Source organism: Pituophis catenifer, unplaced genomic scaffold (assembly GCF_029215685.1).
Source record: "Pituophis catenifer annectens isolate HBS135680 unplaced genomic scaffold, rPitCat1.0.hap2 SCAF_2, whole genome shotgun sequence".
In the NCBI taxonomy this organism is placed as follows: Eukaryota; Metazoa; Chordata; class Lepidosauria; order Squamata; family Colubridae; genus Pituophis; species Pituophis catenifer.
The window spans coordinates 234257439-234283283 of NW_027256882.1; the positions used below are offsets into that span (position 1 = coordinate 234257439).

General features: G+C 36.7%; 1 protein-coding gene across 1 annotated transcript in view; it reads right to left on the reverse strand.

Annotated features, from left to right (window-relative positions):
• The window catches only part of FANCC (FA complementation group C), a 46236-nt gene that overhangs the window by 19694 nt on the left and 697 nt on the right, over positions 1 to 25845 (reverse strand). The window contains exons 2-8 of the mRNA XM_070935637.1: positions 25045 to 25100; positions 24060 to 24232; positions 21942 to 22026; positions 17867 to 17961; positions 4459 to 4578; positions 1793 to 1857; positions 118 to 279 (exon numbers count right to left, since the gene is read on the reverse strand). Of these exons, the coding sequence (XP_070791738.1) occupies positions 118 to 279; positions 1793 to 1857; positions 4459 to 4578; positions 17867 to 17961; positions 21942 to 22026; positions 24060 to 24232; positions 25045 to 25063 (719 nt within the window). The 5' untranslated portion in view covers positions 25064 to 25100. The remainder of the gene's footprint in view (positions 1 to 117; positions 280 to 1792; positions 1858 to 4458; positions 4579 to 17866; positions 17962 to 21941; positions 22027 to 24059; positions 24233 to 25044; positions 25101 to 25845) is intronic.

A 25845-nucleotide genomic window follows, 5' to 3' on the forward strand; every position in this document is an offset into this window, starting at 1 on the left:
CACAATAGATTTTTAGTCCAGCACAGATATATAAAATTAATTTTCAACAGACAGGGTTATTGAATTAGCATTCCTGTTACCAGCCAAGAAAATCATCTTATTTTGGACTCTACTTACCGTAGTATAGCCTCATTCACTGCTTCTAAAAACTGAGAGTGAAGCACTTCTTGTGGTCCATGATCATGATAGTTAAGGAGAGCTTCAAGAAGTGGTTTTATATCAGGCAGAGTTATAAGAGGTACGCAGAGAAGAGACATGGAGGTTACTCGACAAGAGATGCTGTAGAAACAAAATTATACCTCTTACAAAGATGAAGAACTGCCCAGTCACTGGGAGTTTTGGCAGTATATAAACATATTTTTTAAAAAATATTTAAATTGTTCATTAAATACACATTGTCAAGAAGTTCTATTTACAAAGTGGCAAACTTATAGCACATAACAAGTCCCTATGTATTAAGTTCTTCACAAGGCTGCCAGATTTTGTGTGCAGTATGCAAAATCAAGTAAATTAACTAAGAGCAAATGAACGTGCCTGAGCATAGAGAGCCAATTTTGGCTCAGGCTCAGCATTAACCATTGGTTACTTTTTAACTTTTTTTTTTTATACTTTGGTGTATACATGCCATGTCAGCTCCTGTATTATATTCTCAGGTTTGACAAGGGTCTGTAGGAGAAATTTATAATCCTGAAATCCCTTTTGGATAATTTTATTATTTTATCTATTTTTGTATTTGAACTTAATTTTGTTAAAGTTTATATTGCTAGGATTGCTCATTTTAATTTATTTTCTCATTTATCTTACATGCGTAGCCTGAGCAAGCACCCTAGCATTTTTACGATTTAATACTGTCTTTTAGACAAAATGCTTTGTTTGTATACATCTTTCCTATTTAGCTTGATAGTGTTAATTTACCAATTCACTTAGGCTGGTTCATGATTGCAATAAGCCTATCTAGTAGTGAGCTCTAAACTTCAATCTTTTCCTGCTAGTAGAAGGCTGACCTAACTAGAAACATTCATAATAGGGAAAAATAAGAATTTTAGTCCAATGTATCTGGAGGCATTATGTCAGGATGTTTCTATATGGCAAACATGGCAAGCCTAAGTCTCCAAGCCGCCTCCCACCTCTCAAACCACTTTTGATCAGTTGCTGAAAACTGTCATTTTGAGCTGGGGAAACACTCAACATTGTTTAATATTAATATTATTTTAAAAATAAGTCTTTTAACACTAGTATCTGTGAAGAGGAAGGGAGTTAGGAAGAGGAAGAAGCAGTCAGTGCTTATTGAAAAGGGCTAGGGCTTCAACCAATGGATTGTAGCCACCATCTTGATTATTTTTACTCCCATGGATGCCTTTGCTGTCAAAAAACTATTGAAATTCTCCAAAAATTGCTGGCCATATGTACTATAGCGCTAAGAATATTAAGTATGGGTCCTGACATGCCACATAGGCAATACTACAGTAAAAAACAACAAGGCAGACAATCCATCTGAAACCAGGAGATAAAGAAAAGTCCAAATGACAAAGCTGTATCTGCCTTTTCAATGGTAAAACTGGCAAAAAATAAAACACCTAGGACCACAAAGCAGTTTGAAGACTTTCTTTGAGCTCTGTTTTTACATTATTTGTAACAGATCATTTCTATAAATAATGTGTTCCTCAATAAAACGATGCTTATGGATAGTTTGGAATATGTCCATGCAATGTTAATAAGTTTCAGTCTTAAGTATCTTTCCCTAGAGCTTTATTCACACTAGTTACTTAGTTCTACTAATATTAATACCTACTTTTGTTGACTGTTAAATCCATTAACCTGGGTTCTGCTGAGTTCCATCACTAAAGATGAGACTATCTGTTAAATAAAGCATGTAATTATCAACTTAAAATAATATAGAAAATCATCCAGTAATCAGTGATATTTTCTTCCTGTTGAATTTGCACTTCCAGGTAAATGAACAATCTATTTGTTGAGACCTATAGACTGAAAGATGTGAAAGTAATTTCTCCAAATTTATTTTATATCAATGAAACAATTCAAAATATGCAAGCTTCCATAAATTTAATCCAATTAAAATAAACCAATGGTTAGGAACAAAGTTTGATTGAAAAGGCAGACTGAAATATTCCAAGTGTTTAAACATACTTTACTTACTGTTACGGTAACTAGAGAAAAATAGTTTTTATTTATTGTTTATTTATTTATTGGTTCGATTTACCGTATTTTCCGGTGTATAAGACGATTTTTTAACACATGAAAATCTTCTCAAAAGTCGGGGGTCGTCTTATACGCCGGGTGTCATTCTCCTGTAACCAGGCAGACCAGCCCGAAATGACGAGCCTTAAATGGCTCTGGCGATCCAAGCTCTGACGATCCCAGCTGAGTTCCCTGCAACTCAGCTGGGATCGCCAGAAACCATGTAAAAGAAAAAAAGTTTTCCCCCTCCAGCTTGCTTACCTCAGCTGCTAGTCGCAACGCTTGCCTTGCTTCGCTTGCCTGAATCTATTCCATCAGCAAGCAACTCCCTGCCTGCAATCAAGCAAGCAGGGAGTTGTGGACTTCAACTCCCAGAATTCCTCAGCCAGCAAAGCAAAGCTGGCTGAGGAATTCTGGGAGTTGAAGTCTACAAGTCTTAAAGTTGCCAAGGTTGGAGACCCCTGTTCTATTGGGTAAGTTTTTTTCCCCTTTGGGAGCTTTAAAAAAAATAGTCAATTGGGGTTTTTTTAGTTGTTCTTTTTTAGACCTAGCCATTTAAAGTTTAGGAAGTTTTAAATTTAGCTTTCATATAAAAATAAAAATAAAATAAAATAAAATAATATTTGTGCAGCTTTCTGAGATTTAGTGTGTTTCTGTAGTGTTTCACTCTAACTACACAAACACACAAAATCTCACAAAGCTGTATGTGGAATTTTGTGTGTGTAAAGTTGGTTTTTTGGACTTTTTGTGGCTGTGTGAGGTTCCTGCTTGTTGCAGGGGCCATTTTGGGTCTAGCACAGCTGCTTTTACATTGTGGGTGAGCCAGTTGTGTTGTGTTGTGTGTGTTTAGAGTGTGAAAGTTTTTTGGGGGGGCTTTTTGTGGCTGTGTGAGGTTCCTGCTTGTTGCAGGGGCCATTTTGGGTCTAGCACAGCTGCTTTTACATTGTGGGTGAGCCAGTTGTTGTGTTGTGTGTATGTAGAGTGTGAAAGTTTTTTGGGGGGCTTTTTGTGGCTGTGTGAGGTTCCTGCTTGTTGCAGGGGCCATTTTGGGACTAGCACAGCTGCTTTTACATTGTAGGTGAGCCAGTTGATGTTTTTTAATTTTTATTTGGTGTGCATTGGAAGAGGGGTAGTCTTATATGGCGAGTATAGCCCAAACCCTATATTTTAACAGGAAAAGTTGGGGGTCGTCTTATACGCCCAGTCGTCTTATACGCCGGAAAATACGGTATATGCCGCCCTTCTCCGGAGACTTAGGGCGGCTTACAATGCGTTAAGCAATAGCCTTCATACTTTTGTATATACCTGCTTAGTAGGGCTTTTGGCCTCCCCAAGCGGTGTTCTTTTCATATAGTCAGCTTATTGCCCCCACAATCCGGGTCCTCATTTTACCTACCTCGAAAGGATGGAAGGCTGGGTCAACCTTGAGCCTGGTGAGATTTGAACTTGCAGTAATTGCAGACAGCTGGTGCTACTTAACAGCACTTTAGTCTGCTGCGCCACCAAGGCATCTTTTGCAAGTTTTCTTTCATTCTTCTAAGAGTGAAAGCTACTTTTGTTTTCTCTTTTTAAATTCTAGTTCTAACAGTGTCCTATGAAGACATCCATTCCAAGTTTTTGTCATTGGGTCCTAGATGCAATATTTACATCTAATTTCATTATTACTATTATGACTATTAATCATGTAATAATACAGTATATTTTGATGTTTTGATGGGATATATCAATCTTCAGTATTTACATATTTAAGTGGTTCACCAGAAAACAAGCATAATAAAAAGCTAACTATATATAGAAAATAGAGAAATTGTGCATGGTTTAAAACCACGTTAAATCCAATTTGGTTTTCATTCTAGTTCCATTCATTGCTTTGTCTTGGCCTTTCTCATTTTGGCTACAGAAATTACCCTCTAGGCAAGAAAAACTGGAATGAAAATAAAGAACTTGCTCTACAATCATTCCCATTATATTCTTTACAAAGAGACAGCTATTATCAAACATATTTAGCAAACCAGCTGTTTGCTAGATAGGAACTGCTGGCTGATCTTTTATGCTGTAAGTCAAAGCAGCCACATTCCTCCATTTCATAAACTTGTAGGAATTAGTACTTTATGTTGTTCATGAGAATTAATGACAACTGCCAATACTGTAGATGCCTGACAACTTGGAGGAAGATGGTAGTTCTTCTCTACATGTGTCAAAATCAGGGGTAAATGAAGATTCACTTTGCCAAATTGCCAACTTATACCAAATACTCACATTTTCAATAAGTTTAGAGTAGTAATCTACTGATGTGAAGCCAAGAGTTGAAATAAACTTATTAATATCAGTATCATGATTTCCCAGTCCACAAAATGACAGCAGATGGCACAATGTCTTCTAGAGGGAACATGTCAACAGAGGAAATAATTAAAATAAATATATTCCACCAAAAGTTAATTTTATCTTATGTGAAAATGGAGAAAGGATATGTCCTGTTATAGTAACAATAATGTGACCTCTATATCTAAAATATAAAAAGGCATGTTTGACTTAATAGAAAACAGGAATCTACTGAAAGAAACTAGCACAAATATCCATACATTCATAATAATAATAAATTACCTGCTTTGAACAGATTCAGACAAATATACACTTTTGCCATAAAGAATAAAAGTAGAGAAATGTTTTTAAAAGAATTTAAAAAGAATTTAAAAGTACATAGAAAACCATTAATAGCAACATCCAACTCTTATTTATTCTGATTTTTTTGTGGAATATTAGTTTGGCAGGTTGTATTTCATAGATGTACTTGACAATTATAAAGTATATATTTTCTACAGAATAGTTATTTTACTGCCACCTAGTGGCATACCTATAAAAACTGCAACACTTTTTTAAATGTTTGAATTTTTAACATCATAGTGACAAAAAGTTAAATGGCAATGTACAAATCTGATAAATAGATAAAAAAATTAAGTAATCTGTTAATTCTATAGCAAAACCCATTATTCAGTATGGAAAAATTGTGTTTATTTATATGTGAAACATAAATAATATAAATAAGGCACACATAGAAGTTACTTTCCCTCTGAAGTGGTACCTATTGAATTTGCATGCTTTCAGATTGCTAGATTGGCAGCAGCTGGGGCAAGAGCTCCCCCTGTCAAGTGGTATAGGTGGAATGCTGGAGGTAATATCACTCTTTGCTTAATTTCACATACATGATGTACAGGTAGTCCTGCAACTACAACCAGGATTGCACTCTCTAAGCAACATGGTTATAAAGGTGACATCATATGACTGCATTGCTGAGTGACAGCAATCCCAGCTATCCTAGTTGCCATACTATTAAGCAGGAAGATTTGGGAATCTCAGGTAGGGAATGCAGGAATTATGTGTGAGCTTGCTGCAGGAGAAGCATTAGGAAGTGTAGCTGGCACTAGGGACCATAGGCACTCTGGCTGGCACGGGTCACGGGCAGGCAAGCCAGCATAGGCTGCAAGTGGGCCAATGGGGGCTGCAGGTGAGTGCGCATCATAGAGTATGGCTGGTCATGGGACGTTTGCTAAGGAATACAAGATCCCTGGGATTTCATACTAATGTAGTGTATATAGTGGGGTTGCTTGGAAAAAGTGGCAGAAATAACTTACAGGACCAACTTTTGATTTTTCCTGCTGGCTTCCTGATTGACTTGTCTTGTGGGAAGCTGACTGGAAAGATACCTCTCATTCAGTGTCATCATAATTTTGAATGATTAATAAATAAGTGGTCATGAATTGAGGACTACCTACAAATATTTTGACTGAACATGCTGTTTTTGTTTGCTACTTACTACGTTGAATGAATACGTAATTTTGGTTTCTGCTGAGATTCAGTGTGTATGTGTGTGTGCATGTATATGCATTCTGTTCATTGTATAGCTTGTGTCTTTGAAGATGATGTCTTCATCTTCAAAGACACCAGCTACACAATCAACAGAACAAAAGAGGACTCAGAGTGCACATGGACACAAATTCAGTAAGACATCATCAAAGTAATTCAATTATTATTATTACCCTTTCCACAAAAACATCTGCGTTGATAGCTTGCTCTGATCTGGTCGGTTCTCCTGTGATTTTTAACTTTTGAGTGCATTTCAGAAACAAGGAGTAACTCTGGTTAATTGGCTCTTAAGAGTTTTTTATGTTGCTGTATCATTTATTCATAACTGTACTCTATGCCCTGCACTCTCGTGCCTTCTTGCTTATGGAGATTTCAGTGCTCATTAAAAATTCACACACACACACACACACACACAAAATGTTTTATACTGTTAAATATGTGTGCTCGCGCATACCATTTATACTCTTGTGAACTGTTGATGCAGTCCATGGGTGCATTTAGCTTCAAAGGCACGTTTGAAGTTATTGGTTTGACTTGTTTCCTAGGGTTCTTTTATCCCTGTAGCATTTCAAGGGTAAAAAGAAGTTGTTTTGCTGAGTAAGGGTGTGTCTGTGATCCATAAATACTCTTGTTCTGTGTGCTGTTCTGAACTCCTAAAGATGTAAATCAGAGATTTCCTGTATTTCCCAGGGTGAATTGCCTTTGAATTGCCTGAAATTCATTTAACATTTTTGAACAGAATGTACCTATCGGGTATGAGCTGTGGCTGTTGAGGACAGGTTGAGGCATTCCGAGGACAAAACTGATTGCATTTACATGGAAGGCAAGAAGTCATGAAAGATAATATGCATAGATGCTGCATGACTTCATGGATGTCCCATCTATTGTTCTGGCACTGTCCTCACCCAATGCAGCATCTACACAATAAGAAGGCTCCTGCTAAAGCAGCAGATAGAAGGCATGAGGAGAGCTTTCAGCCAATCGAACAATTGCATCCTTTCCTGGATCAAAAGGTGTGGAAGTAAGTCACTTACTTCCTTGTCATCTTTTGATTAGCCTACATGCAGTCCTTGCTTAACAACTGCTCTGTTTTGTGACCATTCAAAGTTACAGCAGTGCTAACAAAGTAACTTTACTACTTTTCTGTATTGTTTTTCTTCTGTGGTCAGATGAGGGTTTTTTTATGAGGGGTTTTTTATGAGGGGTTTGTTCTGAATCCTATTTAGTTTTCTGATAAGAGGCTTGTTCTGAATCCCAGTTTCCCACAATCCAAATATCTGAAACAATTTAAGATTTTCTGCCAAAACAAGGGACAATAAATTATTTTCAATTTTTGTTTCTATTACACCATAATTGGCCTGAAAAAGGTAAAAAAAATAACCTTTCTAGAATACAATATTGCTTTATATATATGAAAGATCTGCTAAAGTAGGGCTATGTTTGATACTGAACAATTGAGAGTGATTAATGGATTGTGTCATTCATCTGCTTTCTCTCTTTTCTTCTTTCTCTTATTTTTTCTTCCTTATTGTTCTTCTTTCTCCCTCTACTTAAGAGGCAAAACCATGGTGTAGGTTTTTTAATTTAAGCAGTGATTTGTGGAGGGGACAGACACAATGGCTTCCTGCCGATGACAATTTCATACTCAGGTTTGTAGTCTGGATGTTATTTAAAAGTTTTTGAAGCCAGACATTCAGCTGAAGTGATCTCATGAGCAGTTATTTAGATTCTTGAGAGATAAAGCTTCCATTTGGTCAGATTTTGTTCCATTCCAGTCCCCCTTAATTTCAGGATTTTTGTTTTTGTTTTGTTTTGTACAACATGGACAAGAAATATTCAAGGATTCAGGAACAAAAACAGGCAAACCTATCAACACAAATACTCTCAGCTGCTGCTCTGCACTAGCCACCAGATGTTATCTATTTATTCATTCTATTTTATAGATTTATAGCCCATATTTCTTCAGGGAGCTCAGGGTAGCATATATAGTACAGTCTCCCCACAAAATTTATCCGTCAACAAGCCTGTAAGGTAAACTGAGCACAGATATTATGACTGGACCAAAGACCTTCACAGAATTTTCATAACTGACAGCAAATGTGAATCTCTGTTCCCCAATCCAATCCTAAAATGTTAGCTATTACATTATCACACCATTCTGGCCTGCAGTTTCATTATTCTGAAGTCAAAACACTATGACTATACACACACTACGTTCGTTCTCTCTCTCTCTCTCCCCCCCCCCACACACACACAGAGAGAGAGAGAGAGAGAGAGAGAGAGAGAGAGGGAGGGAGGGAGGGAGAGAGAGAGAGAGAGAGAGAGAGAGAGAGAGAGAAACCAGGCAGTTTTAGCCCTTCCAGGAATGTTAGAATGAATGTTTTCTAGACTAATTAAATAAAGCTTCAGAATAAAACCAAAACAAGTTCCTTAATATTTAAATCAGAGACTGCTTTTCTTGTTCAATTCACTGCACTGTAAAATTTAAAGTAATAACAAGACTTTAAACATTAAGACAAAATATGAACCGTTCTATAGCATTTATTAAAAAATAAACTGCTAATGTTGCAAGGGCAAAAGTAGTTACTTATTTAAAAAAAAATATCATGAAGAAAATGTTAACTAACAGTAGATGGTTTATTTCAAAAAGGTTCATTTCCTTCCCCAAGTCTATCTTGTATAAAAGCTACTGGCAAAATTGAGGAGCCTAAGTTAGCCTCAATTTCCCCTAAATAAGTTAGGGGAAAACGCCCTTAAAAAAAAACCTTAGGAGATCTTTGGAACTTTGTCTACTTTTATACTGTTGCAATTTGTAGTCCAAAAAGCACTGACAATTCTCTGCATACTTTGACCACCCACATTATGGGGAGCACTATGATTAAAGTGAACCTGGCATTCCAATATTGAATAGTGTAGTCTGCTCCATGTTATCATTATTATATTTGCAGTCCTCTTTTAATCACTTTCATGTGTTGCAGCTATTCAATCTACACAGTCCAACCTGGAAAGAACTGAACATTCTTATTTTGAGTGTGTGATCTGTACATATGCACTCACATTTTGACACAGAACTAGAAACTCTGTATTTAATTTCTTATAAAAACAAAAAAAATTCCAAACTTTATGCCAAACGGTATTTATTAAAAAATGTATTTAAAAACAGTAAAACAGTGGCTTCAAACCAAATAAGAAATATACTGAAGGAATATAGGATGAGAAGGAAACAGGGGTAGAGGAAAACACTAGGGGGAATATTCCAGCACTTAAACTTTTATAGTTACATAAAATTTATTGACTAACTGGAATGACTGCTAAGAGAGACAGTTCTTAGAAAGGCGAAACCAAATGATAGGTACTTCCAGATGAGTGTGAGAATGACTGCTAACAAATACCCTGTTTCCCCTAAAATAAGACATCCCCTGATAATAAGCCCAATCGGGCTTTTGAGTGCATGCGCTAAAATAAGCCTCTCCCTGAAAATAAGTCCTCCCCGAAAATATTTAAACGCAGAACTGGAAATCAGGTAAGACGGCATGAGGAGCCCCATCTTGCTCCACGTGCCCCAAAATAATAAGACCTCCCCAAAAATAAAACTAAGTGCTTATTTCGGGGTTAAAAAAATATAAAACAGGGTCTTATTTTCGGGAAAACATGGTAATAAAAAATGGCTTTTATTTCAAGACAGATATTGGTAACATTTTACCAATGAGACTTGGTCTCCTGGCTAGCTGAAAGGGTTGGGAAGGGGCAAAGCCAAAGTTTTCCATCCATTAACAGATCTGAAAGATTAGGGGATTATTAAATTCTGAGAATTCCTGCCCTTCCCTCAAAACACCAACATCTACCAAAACCTAGTATTATTTCCTTCTGGCTTGCTGATGGACCTAGCTTCAACCATTAGTTTTTCCCATGGAAGCTTAGTGTATCTACTTTCACTTTCGTTTTCATGTATTTGAGTCAACAATGATGCAGTCAAACATCAACTATAAGAGCTGTGGTGGCGCAGTGGTTAGAATGCAGTACTGCAGACTACTTCTGCTGACTGCCAGCTACCTGCAATTTCGAATCTCACCAGACTCAAAGTTGATTCAGCCTTCCAACCTTCCGAGGTCAGTAAAACGAGGATCCAGATTGTTGGGGGCAATATACTGACTCTGTAAATCACTTAGAGAGGACTGTAAAGCACTGTGAAGCAGTATATAAATCTAAATGCTAGCGCTATTGCAATTTTTATACTTAATTTTTGTCACACGGGGTACCTAAGCACCCACACAAATGGTTCTGGGGAGGGGACAGTTGTACTTCACTCTTTTGCTTTAAAGTTGGTATGAATGAATGAAATTGAATTCTAGTCCAAGCAGGTTGAAAAATGAGGCTGAGGAATAAGATGTTTTAAACAGGGAGAAATGTAAGATATTATATTTAGGGAGAAACAACTATGTAATTACCCACTATACATTGCTTTAAAGACGTAAAATCCATAGCTGTTTTTCAATAAGCCATTCCTTGTATGGTGCTTGGCAAGTTTGCAGTTTTTGCTAATCGTCCCTGAGACATCACTTAAAAAATGATAAAGGTTTCCCCTGTCAGTCGTGTCCGACTCTAGGGAGCAGTGCTCATCTCCGATTCACTGCCAAAGAGGCAGCATTGTCCAAAGACATTTCCTTGACCACGTGCCCAGCATAACTATACACCACAGATGCACGGAATGCTGAACATAAACTATTCATAAATGCTGGGAAGTGTAGGTATAATTCAACATCATTTAGTATTTTGTTTTACTTTTAGTAATTTTCATTGCTAGTGCTAGCTTTATAGGACATAGATGATACTGAATTTTGAAAACTGATCGTATGAATGTATGGGTTTTTAACGTCTCTTATTGTATATTGTTTATACTGTCTTTGTTGTAAGCCGTCCAGAGTCCTCGGAGAGTTGGGCGGCATAGAAATACGAATAATAAATAAATAAATAAATGAAGAATTTTGTTTCCCTACAATAAAATTATTTATGCTATCCATTCCCACTTGATGTGCATAAGATTATTAACTTGTATTTTTTTATTATAAGGTTGAGTTTGCTGTACAACTTTTGTTTCACAATTTAAGGAACTGTCTAGGTGTTCATTTGTTCTTATCCCAACACAAGCAGAGCAAAGAGTCTCTCCAAAAATAATCTATTAGTAAAATACATCAAATAATTTATTCAGAGTTCTTCCCCAATAACAATAGTAATCAAGACCATCGCTCAAATCATAACTATCCTATTAGTAATGTAAGTAGATGTAATTGAAGCAGAAGTTAGAGTTCTATGAGGTAAATCTGTTACTGTTGAGACACTTTATTTATAGAATTGTACCAGTTCTGTTGTTTCACGAGACTGTAAAAATCATTTTATTGAGGCAGACATTCAAAGCTTGATGGTTTTTCTACTTTGATATTTTTAAAACCAGGTGTGGATTTAATGACGTTTTGTTCTATGAACTGCCATTGTGTTTTTTAAATATTACTTTATCCATGATTAAAAATGAGCCATGAATTTACACTTTTTAAATAGATTTGATTCAACGTTAACAAAATAAAAATTGATATTTCTAAATAAATTCTAGCCACTAGAACTATAAATGAAAAGTACTGAAAAGAATTATAGTGGATTGGTATGGTGGATTTTCTTTCCGTTGAAAACCACAAGATAAATTAGTTTTAAATAGTTTCAGTTTTCTGAAAAACAGCACAACTCATATTGCATGATGCCAAGTATTCATTCAAGGTAGGCCAGATGGTGATTAATGTGGAAATTATATCATTTTCATTAACAGAGTGGTTATACCAGGTCATGGTTGATTTCATGGGTTAGTAACCTTCAAGTATTTTATCTTTCTTCACTACATCTGGCAAGTAGATGAACAAATGGACGTGGACTAAGTTTTGTAGCTCTTCCAAGACCAGGAAGTATGGTTTTGAAAGTATGAATCATAGTTTTTAGTTAGTTAGTTTTCAAAATTCAAGGTAAAAAGGAATTATAAAATTTCAGTAGCTTCCAAGTTTTAATTTCATTTCATGCAGGCAGATACAAACTTCATTTCGGTAAAAGAATTATGCCAGTTTTTTCTAAAATCAAACCCCTCTATATGCCTTGAAAGTCTGCTTGAGAGCTGAGTGGCCCTCTAGACAGAATGTGAGTGCCACAGTAGAAGGTGGTAACTTGCACAATGTGGAGGGGGAGTATTATGGAAGCAGAATTGCTTTCCAATTTGCATAATATGCCCCATTAAAGTTATTTCTCTTGGGTCTGTCTACAGAAATATTGTGGGTTGCTGTAGGCCAGGGACAGAAAGTAGTTCCAACATATATGGCCAAGGCTACCCAATCAGAAATGGCTCAGGTTTTCACGTCTGTCATGTCAAACATATACATATGGAATCTGTATTCTCTTCTTATAGTGATGGTGACCTGAGAGTGGAAGGGCAACTACACAGTCTTGGACAAATAATTCCCTGGTCAGTTTTAGACTGACAGTTGCTACAAACCTTGCTCTGATGGAAGACCACCTAACATTGTACAAAATAGGATAGTTTTGATATAGGTAATTTTCTAAAGGTACTAGGGGAATCAAGTAATCATCACACAAATGATTAGCGAATCCAAAAAACTCGCAAATAATGGACACGTGGCTGTGGGATGCTGCAACAGGTTATAAATCTGAGCCAGTTACCAAGCACCCGAAATACAGTTATGCAACTGTGGGGGGAATATTTTATGGAAGTGTTTTAGAGGCTGTAAAGTATCCTTTTTGAGGTTATAATAAATTTGAACAGTCATTAAACAACAAGTAGTAAGTCACAGACTATCTGTAGTGTCAAAGGTCTGAATGATCTGTAGAGAACAGAATGGCCCTGGCAGTTGATATTCTAAGTCCTAAGGGGTTCTAGCAGAATTTTGTAAGTTCCTTTGAGAATGATGATGGACAGATGGATAGTGTAGTTACAGAAACTTTCACAACAAATCATTTTAGACACAGAATGGGGCTTTTCTTCAGATCCATTTGAGATCTTTCTTTACAGCAGTGGATGGCGGTATCACTTCTCTTGACTATGTTGTCTTTGCACAAAACAAACTGGTGATGCTGTGCAATATTCACCTCATTCATCATGATACTGGGCAAGGGAAACTGGAACTAACAATACCCCCGTGTGATTTGATTCAGCACAATTTCCTTTGATTTGGACTCCAACATTGGATCCAACATTACATAGCATTGGGAAATAACTTGCTTGACAGGTTTATATGAATATTTTTCACCTTATAGATTTTAAGATTGTGGATGAGTATACATGCAAAAATGAAGGCTACTACTGGCTTAATTGATCCTGATCTTGGCTAATTAAACAAATAGGCTCAGATTGGCGTCAAGGTTAAGGGAGGTGTTTTATGTGATTGAGTATGTGTCTTCCCCCAACCCAAAAGATCTTTCTAAATTTAGGCCACTCTGAAATATTTCTTGATATTTCAAGAATACTTGCCACTCTTGACAAGCTGATTTAGAAAGTTGTGGCCTCAGAATTCCAGGATGGAATTAATTTTCTGAATCCATTTCAATTGCTATTCATTCAGAATGAATGAATGAAATGGCTTGTCATCTTGATGGAAGCAGGTGGGGAAATGTAGACCTTCTACTTCTCCTAGGCTTCTCAGTAGATTTCGGTTACATTGATTCAATGAATATTTATGGCTTGCCTTGAAAAGTAGGGTTTAGGGACACTATTTTGTCGTGATGCAGGTCCTCCCTGTCAGGTTGTGTCCAGAAGAGGGTGCTAAGGGACTATTGTTAGACAACTAGGTCACAGACTTCTTATGTCCCTCAGGTTATATCTTGTCTTCTATATTTTTTAACCTGTATGCAACCATTGGGAATAGTCATGCGGAGCTTTGGAGTTGTGCCTTCTGTCTGCTGATAACAACCTTTTCTGTTGCTCCGTGCCTTATCAATCTAATGAAACAATAGTACTCTTGATATACTGCTTAAACTTGATATTGGGCTGGATGACGGATAATATATTGAAATTAAATCCAGACACAATGGATATTTGTAAGAAAAAATCTGGATTAAGATGAAACTTGCTCAGAATGGAGCTGTACTCCTCTCAAAGCAACAGGTTTGTACTTTGAAAGTGGTCTTGGAGCCCCATTTGTCATTGGATTTAAAAAGGCACGTTTTCACAATTATAGTTAATGTGCTAGCTGCTTTTCCTCCTGAGTTAGCTGGATTTAGCAAAAATTATCCATACTTATGCTACAACCCACTTTAATCCCACATCTTCATCCTGATTTTTACAGCAGTTGCCTGATAAAATGTATATCCTCTTCTCAAAGAGGATAGAATTAAAAATAGTAGTTTAAATATCCCACGCTTTCCTTGCTACCAATTACGTATATGATATCTTCAGTAAGTACCTGCCATATTGCTTCTTTCTCTCATCTTTTATTTTGAACATATCCAAAACAGCTCTTTTCGCTCTTTGCCAATCTCAGTTTAATCCGAGTATTAATCTTTCTTGAATCATTTCCTGGCTATATGTATGTATTTCTTGATAATCTGTTCATTTTTTAAAAAATGCTTCTCATTAAAGGAACTCCCTTGAAATAGTTTACAATTAAAAGAACATACTATAAAACATATCTCCCCAACTTTATTATCTTTATTTTCATATCTTAGCTAATATTTTTGTAGCTATATTGCTGACTGCTATTCCCCCCTCCCTTCAGAATTATTTGCTACTGTGCTTTCAGTATCTTTTACTTTAGGAACCCCCACCCATCTCAGGTCTTTTCCCATCGACTTTTTTCTGGCATGGAATACTTTTTATCATTGTTTTAAGTTTATTAAAATGGGCTTTCTTGAAGTTCAGTGTATACAATATATTTGACTACAGCCAGCCTCAGCTCTGATTACAATCAAGAATTCCAGCATTACACGGTCTCTTTCCCTTTTATCCACATTACTTTTACTTTAACCAGTAAGCCTACTCTATTAGTTAAGGTCAATTCCAGGCTAGCTGGTTCACTTTCTCTATCCTTAAAATGATGCAACTGCATAAAAAAAAAACATACTTACACTTTATTTCCCAACTGATGTCAGGGTAATTAAGATCTCCCAACTATTTCATCACTATTTGAAAAATTTGCAATTTGCTACTGGAAAGCATGATCCCCATCTTTCTTTTTGTTGAGTCATACCTCAGTGTAAAATGAAAGTGAACATTTTCAAATCTCTCTCATAATGACACTTGAGGAGAAAAAAATGTAAAAGCCCAAAGCTTACTGTCATAATTACAAATTAATTGCTATTGATTTAGTATGTTTAGTATGATTTAGTTAGCATACAGAAAATAGTCTTGTCTTACACACAAAAATTTACATGTTTCTGAATCCTACATTATTTGAAAAATTTTGATAATAATTGCTTTTGAATAGAATGGCTGTGTTTGCAAATTGTGCTAAATGAAAAAGTTCAGCTAGAACTGAAAAAGAAAATTAATGAAGGAATAACTATCCTAACGATGGCAATTCTAACTTTTTTTTGAATGTTTGTTTTGTGAAGAAAGCATATTCAACAAGGATTTTTAGATTTCATGACTATTATAAGTTTCAAAAATGTTTCCTTTTTAAATGGCTTCAAAACAACTTTACATGTTGTGTTCTAATGTTTGATTTTACTTCTTTTGCTTTTTTTATAGTAGTTCTTTTAAATTATCAAATGATTAATATTGAGACTAATAATAGAAGCAAGGAATTGAAATTATTACCAGACAGAATACATGGCAAATGGCTGGTCCCTACACAATTGAAAATCAAACAGATATTCCTTAGAAAATTACTCTTTTAGTCCCTAAAAATTGTAATGCTGTCTGTTTCTTGAAGGACTAATCGGAAGCCATCTCCTCCAGAAACAACCCTCTCCCAACCCTTTCATACAGGTTCAGAGCAAAGTGAAGTCTTGGTTAGAAACCGTTCAGGTGGTCCTCAAGTTACGACTGGGATTAAGCAATGTGGTTGTAAAGTACATCATGTAACTGCATTGTTTAATGACAACAATCTAGGCCTGTGATGGTGAACCTATGGCACGCGTGCCACCTGGCACATGAGCTTAGCTCCGGCGCACATGTGCCCGCGGCCAACTGATTTTCGGGCTTTCTGGGCCCACTGGAAGTCAGCAAACAGACCTCTGGGGGGCAGGGAAGGCTGTTTTCGCCCTCCCCAGGCTCCTAGAAAGGCTCTGGAGCCTGGGGAGGGCAAAAAATGGCCCTACCAGGCCCACCGGGCCATCACGTGCCAAAAGCAGCGGAAGCGTGGGGAGGGTTGCATACACATGCCCGGGGGTGGGGCACATAGAATTATGAGTGGGGGCACACGGGCGCGCAACTCCCCCACGTTTCCCCCACTTTTGGCACGCGATGGCAAAAAGGTTAGCCATCACTTATCTAGGCAGTCTCAAGTCCACACAAGCTCAGGGAAGCCTAGGATCAGTCCGAGGGCCTATAAGTGCAGGGAGGTCCTGGGTTAGTGCAAGCAAATAAAGAATGAGGGAGGGTGTGGTACAGTGTGCAGGGAGGGGGGGACTTACCATAACAACTTGCAATCTTCCCTGCTGGCTTTGATTTTGCTTGTGGAAAGCTGGCAAGGAAGATCACAAATGGCAACAACATGATTGCAGGACACTACAACAGCTGTAACTTCAAGGATCAGTTGCAACTTTGAATAAATGTCGCACAGGTGTTTACTAAACAAGGATTACCTGTATTCACTAAGCAAAGAGCACTTCAAATTATGTTATTGTAAGAAACTAATGATTGGGCTAATGAGATGGAGTCACGTGTTATACTATACACAAATGAAACAATGTGATATGCAAACTATGCTTAATAGAAACTTGTTCAGTTTCAGAGCTCATGAGAAGGAACAATCTACTATGAATTATTAAACCAGATTTCCATAATTCAAAGCAGGCCCCAATTTTGATAAGTATGTCAATAGAACCTGCATTAACAGGTTCAACTTCACTTAATTCTAGTATTATTCCTCAAAATTAACTACTATTCCATCACGATTCCCAGAGTATATAATTATAAAGCATGCACTAGTTGTCTAAATAGAAAATGTTTTCTGTTTTGCTTAACGGTGGAATAAATTAATTTAAAAATGGGGGTTATTTAGGAAAAAATGCCATCAGATTTTACATGAAAGACTGTGCAATGTAAAATTCAAGCAATTGCAGATTAATTTAATTCAGAACTAACTAAAAAAATTATGTTGCACACAAGTGTTTTCTTTAGCTGTCTGTGAATAAAATTTGGATACAATTAGTTTATCCCAAGGCTAGAAAGATTAAACAAAAATAAAAGCAAAATTATAGAGCATATATAAATTGTTTTCAAAACAAACAAGGGCTTCTATCCAGATTGCCTTATTTTTCCCCTAATTGAAAGTTTGCTTTTATAGCACTCTCTTGCTTGCTGATTTGTGGACTTTGTTCTTTACTTAAAGTTGCCAGAATCTAGGCTCCATTCAATTAAGGGCCATTACAATTACTTTGGTTTTAAACACCACATCTTTTTTAATGTTCAAAATGAGAGACAGCAGAGTTTGTACTTTAATTAAAGGAGAATACATTTCAATACAATGTGAATCTAGCATGTCTCTGGAGTGGTTTCCAAAAATGACACAGTGTCTATATGCTGTAGATGCTGCACCTTTAAATAATTAAGTTAATGTAAAGCAGCTGAGGGGAGGATTCATTTGCTTACTTGTATCCAGCTGTTGGCCTTCAATTCCAGAGGGTTCTGTGGTTCACCACTGTACAGACAACATAAGCAGCGCATCAGAATCTTCTGGCATTCATCTGTGGATACCAATCCAAATAAGGATATTTAAAAAAAAAATAATCAAAGCAGGACAAGAAGAATCTTTTGCTCATGTTAATAAACAAAAACAAAAAACCAAGGACATAGTAAATCTTTAGTTATTTTTCTTCTATTCCATTCTTTCTAAGTCATTCCATTCATCACATATAGACTGTTTCATTCTTCCGTCTCTTAATATAAAGCATATTTTAATGTATTTGGAGATGGGCTTAATTGATTGTCTTGCGGACTCAATGTCAACCTAGTTAATTGTGACAAACTTAAATCCTATCGGTTTCAATCTAACTAACTTGTTCTGAATCAAGCGTCCTTATTTTTTTTTGCAATTTATTTTATTGATAAAACTATACTTAAAATGTATTTGTATAGAGAACAACAGTTTTATGACATTAAATTCAAATTTTTGCATTGTTTTATTTTTCTAACTTAAAAACTAACTCTGAATATCTTTTTCCTCATAATTACTTCCTCTCACCACTACTGACTGTTTTGTTACTCCCCCAACAGAGTGAAATTAAGAGCAGCTAGTTACTTGTCCATTTCCCCTGCTACTGATAGCAATGAAAGAAAAGCCAATATGGATTACAATTTGACAAAAGTACTCAAAAGGTTGGTGTACTGAAACCTTTAATTACAATTGTTCTGTTAATAAAGAATTCCTCTTAAATAGTCCAAATTCAAGCATTTAAAACCAGCCACACTATAAAAGAATTATAAAACTGTATGTTAAAAATCTATACGTATTAATAACCATTTAAATCCGAAGACAATTTTGCGGTATTAGATACTACTTGCTTACAATGGTATCGTACGTGAAAGGATTTTGATATAGCCAGTGTAAACAGTAGGGCCACTTTTGTTAACAATCCTGCTTGTTTATGTGTTCATGTCATTATTATATTACCAACTACAGAAGATGACCTACAAATTACAAGAAGTCCTTAAGTTATGATCATTTGTTCAGTGATTGTTTAAAACTATGGTGGCCCTGAAGGAATCGTACTTACTCCCGGTCCCTGAAATTATAGCCATTGCAGCCCTCTTACAAGCACATGATCAAAATATGCCTACCCACATGACTTGCAGGGATGCTTCACCTCCCTTTCTGCCTATTTCTCCCTCATCTCTGCCCTTCTGGCTTCCTGCTGCCCTGTGCTTTGTTTGCCCAACTGACCTTTACCATCTTCTTGCTCCCACTGCAGACCAAGCATGCTCAGTCTGGTTCTCCGCCAAGGCCGCCTTGCACAGTATTGCAAAGGACCTAATCAGGCACACATTGTTTAGCAATGCAAATTCCAATCCCAATTGCCATCATAACTTAAGGAGTACCTGTATATAAATCCATAAAATATAGTGTTCCTGCTCTTATAAAATGTTGGATTCTATAAACATTCCTTAACATCTATTTTAAAACTCTTGTTGTGGCCCCGCCCTCTGAGCCTATCCCATCGGAGGAAGAAAGCTCCGAGCATGAGGAAGAGGAGTCAGCCAGGCCTCCCTCTCCAGGCCCCTCCCCTCTGGCACTGTCTCAGGTGCCGGCCGAGGGAGAGGAGATTAGCAGGGAGACAGGTGTCTCGGATGAGAGTGAAGGAGAGACATCATTCCTGGACGCACGCCTCCGAAGGCGTGATAAACGATTGCAGCAGCTCAGGAGGCGTGCTAGGGATTAGAACTGAGTCACTGGACCACACCCCAGAGACTATATAATAGAGGGTGGTGGCCAGTGATCCCTGTGACGAACAAAAATAAACCTTGGATAGTCACTAAAGCCTCGTCCGAAACTGCTGAGAGGAATATTTATTTTTGTTGGACTCTTGTACGCTGAGAATATTATCTTTCTGTTTCTGTGGAAATAAAGCACTTGGCAGACGGTGTGTATATCGCTGCCAAGTTGGAGATAAAGACCTGGGTGTGTGCCAAGTGCTTCCTTAACCCTCGGCTGGCTGTGTTTGTGTGTGTGTGTGGACGGGGACAGATCAACTCTGAAAATTTTGTCTTCAAGGCCCTTTAACAAATTGTCTGGGGTGATGAATGACGCTATTTGAATCTGTGGGAATGAGAGTATTTCCAGAAAAGCACCAGGCCCAGACAAGATAACTCCTTCTTGCTTAAAAGTTTGTGCTGACCAACTGGCCCCCATCTTCACCCGCATCTTTAATAAATCACTAGAAATGTGCTATGTTCCTTCTTGCTCCAAACGCTCTACTATCCCAGTGCTGAAGAAACTCTCCATCAAGGAACGGTATGACTTCAGACCGGTTACTCTATTACATCTGTAGTTATGAAAACCTTTGAAAGGCTAGTTCTGGCCCACCTGAAAACCATAACGGATCTGCTGTTAGACCCCTGCAATTTGCCTACTGAGCAAATAGATCGACAGATGATGCTGTTAATATGACTCTGCACTACATCCTACAACATCTTGAATCTCCAAAGACCTATGCAAGGGTCCTCTTTGTATATTTAGCTCAACATTCAATACCATCTTTCCAGATATTCTTCTAACTAAACTAAATCAGCTAGCTGTATCTGACCATACTTGTAAATGGATCATAAGCTCCTAACAAACAGGAAGCAGCAGGTGAAGCTAGGCAAAATCACATCAGAAACCTGTACAATTATTGCTTAGCACATTGTAAGCCGCCCTGAGTCTCCAGAGAAGGGCGGCATATAAATCAACGTAACGTAACGTAACGTAACGTAACGTAACGTAACGTAACGTAACGTAACGTAACGTAACGTAACGTAACGTAACATAACATAACATAACAATATTCCATAATGTAGTAATCAGTAATCAGTGGTGGGTTGCCCCCAGTTCGGACCAATTCGCAAGAACTGGTAGTAAAACTGGCGGGAGGCTCTACTCACCGACCCGGACGTCATCATAGGTGATCTGCGCATGCACAGAAGCACAGAAGCACTGGTTTGATGCAAACCAGTAGTAAAGGTAAGTAGAACCCACCCCTGAATGTAATACAGCATTTAGTGAGAAGCAGAATGTTCTGGCTCTTCTGTTCTCATTTGGAAGTGATGCTCTAAACTAATATGGCTGAATATACAAGGCTAGTCACTTCTACCTAGAAAAAGCTGTTCTTGGGGCACATAAGTGCCAAGACAAAAAGAACTTTACATGTTACAACCAGTATTTTGAGTTAAACCTGGAAACATACTGGTAACTAGTGCAGAACTCTCAAAACCATGGCACTGGTAAATTGTTGCATTTTGCATCCTATAGGGAGTTACAAAGGTTGTTACATACAGAGTGCACCGCAGTAGTCAATTTGAGAAATAATAAAGCCAAGGCAACCTGTTCCAGGAAACATTGCCTCTGGTATTCCTGCCAAAGGATTAATTGGCTGGAATAGAATGATTCTGTTAGAATTGCTCCTCCTACAAAGACACTGAACCCTGCAGTTCCAGAGATGTGCCCCATCCTTTTCAGACAGTAAAAGTTACTGCATGGGGAACCCACAAAAATGGTAAAACACAAGAGACCTGAAGATTCTGAAATGAACTCTCAAAATCTTATTTTGAGGATTAAGTTCTGTCTTGAAGATTTTCTGCCATTTTTATTTTGGAATTCTGGAAATGAATCTGCAGATGCTTGCTGGAAACTTTGGCTCTATAATGCTAATCTCTATCTTTAATATTATTGAATTCTCAGGCTGAACAAATTTTATAGATTAACAGTTAGTAATGTACAACTGTGTGTTTTCTCTCTTTTCTTTTAATTTTATTACAAAGTATTTGATACTATTAATTAATGTATTTTTTTTATTTATTATTTTGGGCAACTGTTGCTTTCATTACAAAACCCTTGTCTGTAATGTTGATGCCAGCAAATATGTAGTTATGCTAGATGTACCACTGTCTGATGCTTACATTGAAAGTATAATTTTAATAAACACTCCCTTAATTATCAATTATTTTAACAAAACAAGTTATAAACACTTACCATAACCAATGACAAAAGGATTCCAACAAAGTCTTCCTAATAACTGACCAATTAATGGAAATTTTTGGACTGCAGTTGTCGAGTTCTGAAATTAAAGAGAATGCTTAGTCTTGAAATTAATGGGTGACAAAACATGTTGGCTACCCACAACGGTAGGGAATGGGAAAATGGAACTTAAGGCCAGTGCATCTTTGGAACAAGTGCTGCTTAAATGTACAGATAGTCCTCGAGATACAACAATAATGGAGTCTGCTCATTAGTCACATGTCACAATGGCTGTTAAGTGAAGCATCTCATTTAGCAATCTCCCCATCCCCCCTCTCCCCAATAAATTGTTAAACAAACATCATTAGGTGGAACACAGGGTGGTGGTGGGGGCAGCCCTTGGAGGACTAGTACAGGTTTTCCTGCCCCAGTTCTCCCCCACTCACTCTGCTTCCTGCCCCCTTGGGTCTCCACAGGCCTTTTCCCACTCCCACTGGGTACCCCCAAGCCTTAGGCCAGATTCCCAAACCACCATACCAAATACTCTCCTGCTCACTTTCACCTCACGCTTAGAGCTGTGCACAAACAATCACAGCTGTTCACACTACTGCCTTACATACTATAGTCACTATACCACTAGTCTGCTCAATTGTTCTTAGAGATACAACTGAAAAATAGAAATCAAGACAGCAAAAAGAAAACATTGAAGTTGTAAATTGAAGTATTTAACATCTTTCCACTCAATCCAACTTTTTGTGGATCAACACAATGCTTTTATAAGACATTCTAATTATTTATTATTTACTTATTTTATTTATCAAATTTAAAAACAGTCTATCTCCTTCACAGAGAGGAAAAAATGAAAAAATACACAAAAATATACTAAAAAAACTACTTTTGTTGGTTTCTCTTAACTTAAAAGATCAAAGTGAATAATATATAAAAACAAATTATTGAACATATCATATTGCTACATCATTCTATACATTATATGAAGGATTGAGTCCCAACCACAGTACAAAGTAATCTTAATATTTCAATTACCACTTGCTACATTTAATATGAATTGCAACCTGAAATTTAACAGACACTATACCTACAAAACCTAAAAAAAAAATTAACAAATGGAAAGCTTTGCTATAAAAGTAAAACATGGTGCAGTTAATAAGCATTTTTATACAATCAAGCATTTTCATTTTCTCTTTTTTGTAGCTTTAATGACTAATATTAAAATAGATTTTTAAATTATAGTAAACCAAAATAATGCAAGAAACAACGAAGTTAATCATTACTTCTCACTACAATAAATTCTTCAGATTTGATCCAAATTTGGAACAACCCCTAGACATTGTGGAGTCATATACAGAAGGTCCATCTGAAGCCAAGTTTCATAAGTAATTCAGTACAATTAGAAAATTTGAAGAGAAAAAGTTATGTCCTCAGAAACATAGGCAACTGCTAACAAAATAAACTTTTCAATAGCTGATCTGTCACTTATTATTTTATCAAAAATGCTTTCCTGACTATTTATACTAATTATAGGCTAACTGCCATATAATAAAATATATTTTAGTGCATACAATATAACAATACCCTAATTATTTGCAATTTGTCTTCTATAAATTATTATAACCTAATAAGCAAAATAGCAGAAGCAAACTAGATATTTGCCTGTGATCGCACAATGGAGATCTGAAAACATTTTTGAAAGCAACAACAATAAAGTTAATAGGCCAGCAGACTCCATGGTTTAAGAGATCAAATATAATTTTAAGATTATAAATTAAGGATTTGTACCTAATGAAATATATGGCATGAGAATGAGAACTAAATACTTTTTACTTTAAAGTATTTTAAAAAGCTGGCTGCATTGAATAGGAAATCTCATGTGAGAATATAACCAATCAAAAAGAAAAGGTTCATTTCATAATAAATCAAGAGCACAGGAAACACATTCCTGCTTGCATTACCTATGGCTGTTTCCCCAATTTGCTTCTATGATCCAGCAATACATTAGGTCAGTACTACAAGGCTCTCTGCTACTGTTAGCTTTTTATCTTGTCAAAATGTGGGGTGCAGAATGTTTCTGTAACAGTCTTCAAAACAGTTCATTCTTTCAGTTAATTCACTTACCATATGTTTCAAAGCTCCATAAATCTGCAGGAGAAATTCCTGTAATTCAGGCAAGTGAAGGCAGACATCTTGCTGGGATTCTAAAGTGGTGATCTGATCCCACTCAAGAGTCTTGTTCAGCCAAAACTCAATGCTTGAGTTAGAGACTCCACTATCTTCAACCATCCTGTCACCTTAAGGGGGTGGAAAGGGGGGTGGGGTGGGGAGGAACAAATGAAAAAAACCTTTCTCTTAGCAACTATTAAATCACTTTTATTACATTACGAGATACTGCATTAAAAATTTGTGCAGTTTTTATGAGATGCATTGCCATAGTAGCTCCTAAAATGAGATGGCTTTGCCTATCAAAAATAAGAAGTGGGGAATAAAACGCAATCCATATATCAAAATGCACCACTTTACTGGCACTTGTCCTTTTGTTTACTAAATAATATTTTGTGACAAGGACCAGAAAAGCAGAATAGATATCAACGATTATGGAAATATGCACTGGCATGCAAAACCCATAACCAGCAAGAAACAAATGCAGTCAGAATTCAACTTTTAAAATAAGGACATCCTTGAGTTGCAGTACTTCATCCAGAAACCACATGTTTGGAACAAGAGAAATACTGTTAATTCTCAGCATTCACCAATCCAAAAGCTTTTAAAATAAAATAAATCATAAATGTCCATGTAATATGCATATTCAAATATTCTGTATAACTATGTCAGCATCAGAATTTGATCATAAACCAAATACAATTCTTGCAGAGAAGGGTAACTCCTTCCTTCCTTCCCTTCCCACTCCCTCCAATGAAATACAGTCCAAGATCCCATTCTGTTCTTTAACCAATTCAGCTGGACATTTTACACAAAGTGGTGTAATAATTCCAAGAATTACCAATTGGTGCATGCTGGTTAGCTTATAAAAACACGATCCCAGTTCATTACATACTCAAGGTGTTTAAAGATTGGCAAGACAGGCAGGACTTTTCATAAATACCTTTCATTGCTTCTTCCATCCTTAAGTCTTTTTTCTCCCATTTCCCACTGGTACAACTAATGAAGACAGAAAAATTACTCTTAGTTTATTTTCTGTTGTCTCAATTAATATTTATGCTGCTATAGATATGAATATTCTCCTCCTCCTCCAATTTTATAGAGCCCACTACTGACTGAAGTGTTCTTGATAATTGTCATTCTGCTGAAGTTACTTTAGCCTTTCTGGGAGAGAACAAAGTGGAGCCTTGCTCCTCCTACCTCAGAACCTCCCAGGAAAACTCTTGTTGTTCTCTAGTTTTAGAAGCAGGAAACCCTGCAGAGCTTAGGCATGGGGTATTTGTTACATCCTTCAGACTCAGTAAGCAGCATTTCTAACATGGAACGGATTAACTTTATTATATTGAACGAACTCTCTGGATTAGTGTCTGAATTGTAACACTTTAGTCAGTAACTTATGTTAATAGTTTTAAAGGCAATATACCAGTGAGCATCAATTATGGTCCGTATATTTAGAAATATCAGATCTGGGCTGAGAAAATCTAGATAACTAATAGATATCAAAGAGCTAGGTTTTCTTTATCTGGATTTTTGCAGCCCTAATCTATGAACGTTCATTATAAAACAAAGTGATAGCAGAAGCATTTAACCAATACATTAAACTGATACATTTTAGAACGTATTCCCTGAGTAAATTATCTTTAGTCAAACTCAACACCTGGACTATTTGTACATATCCATGTAGTTTTCTTGGCAACAGTACAGAAATTGTTTGCCACTAAGCTGTTTTTGGACTACACATTCC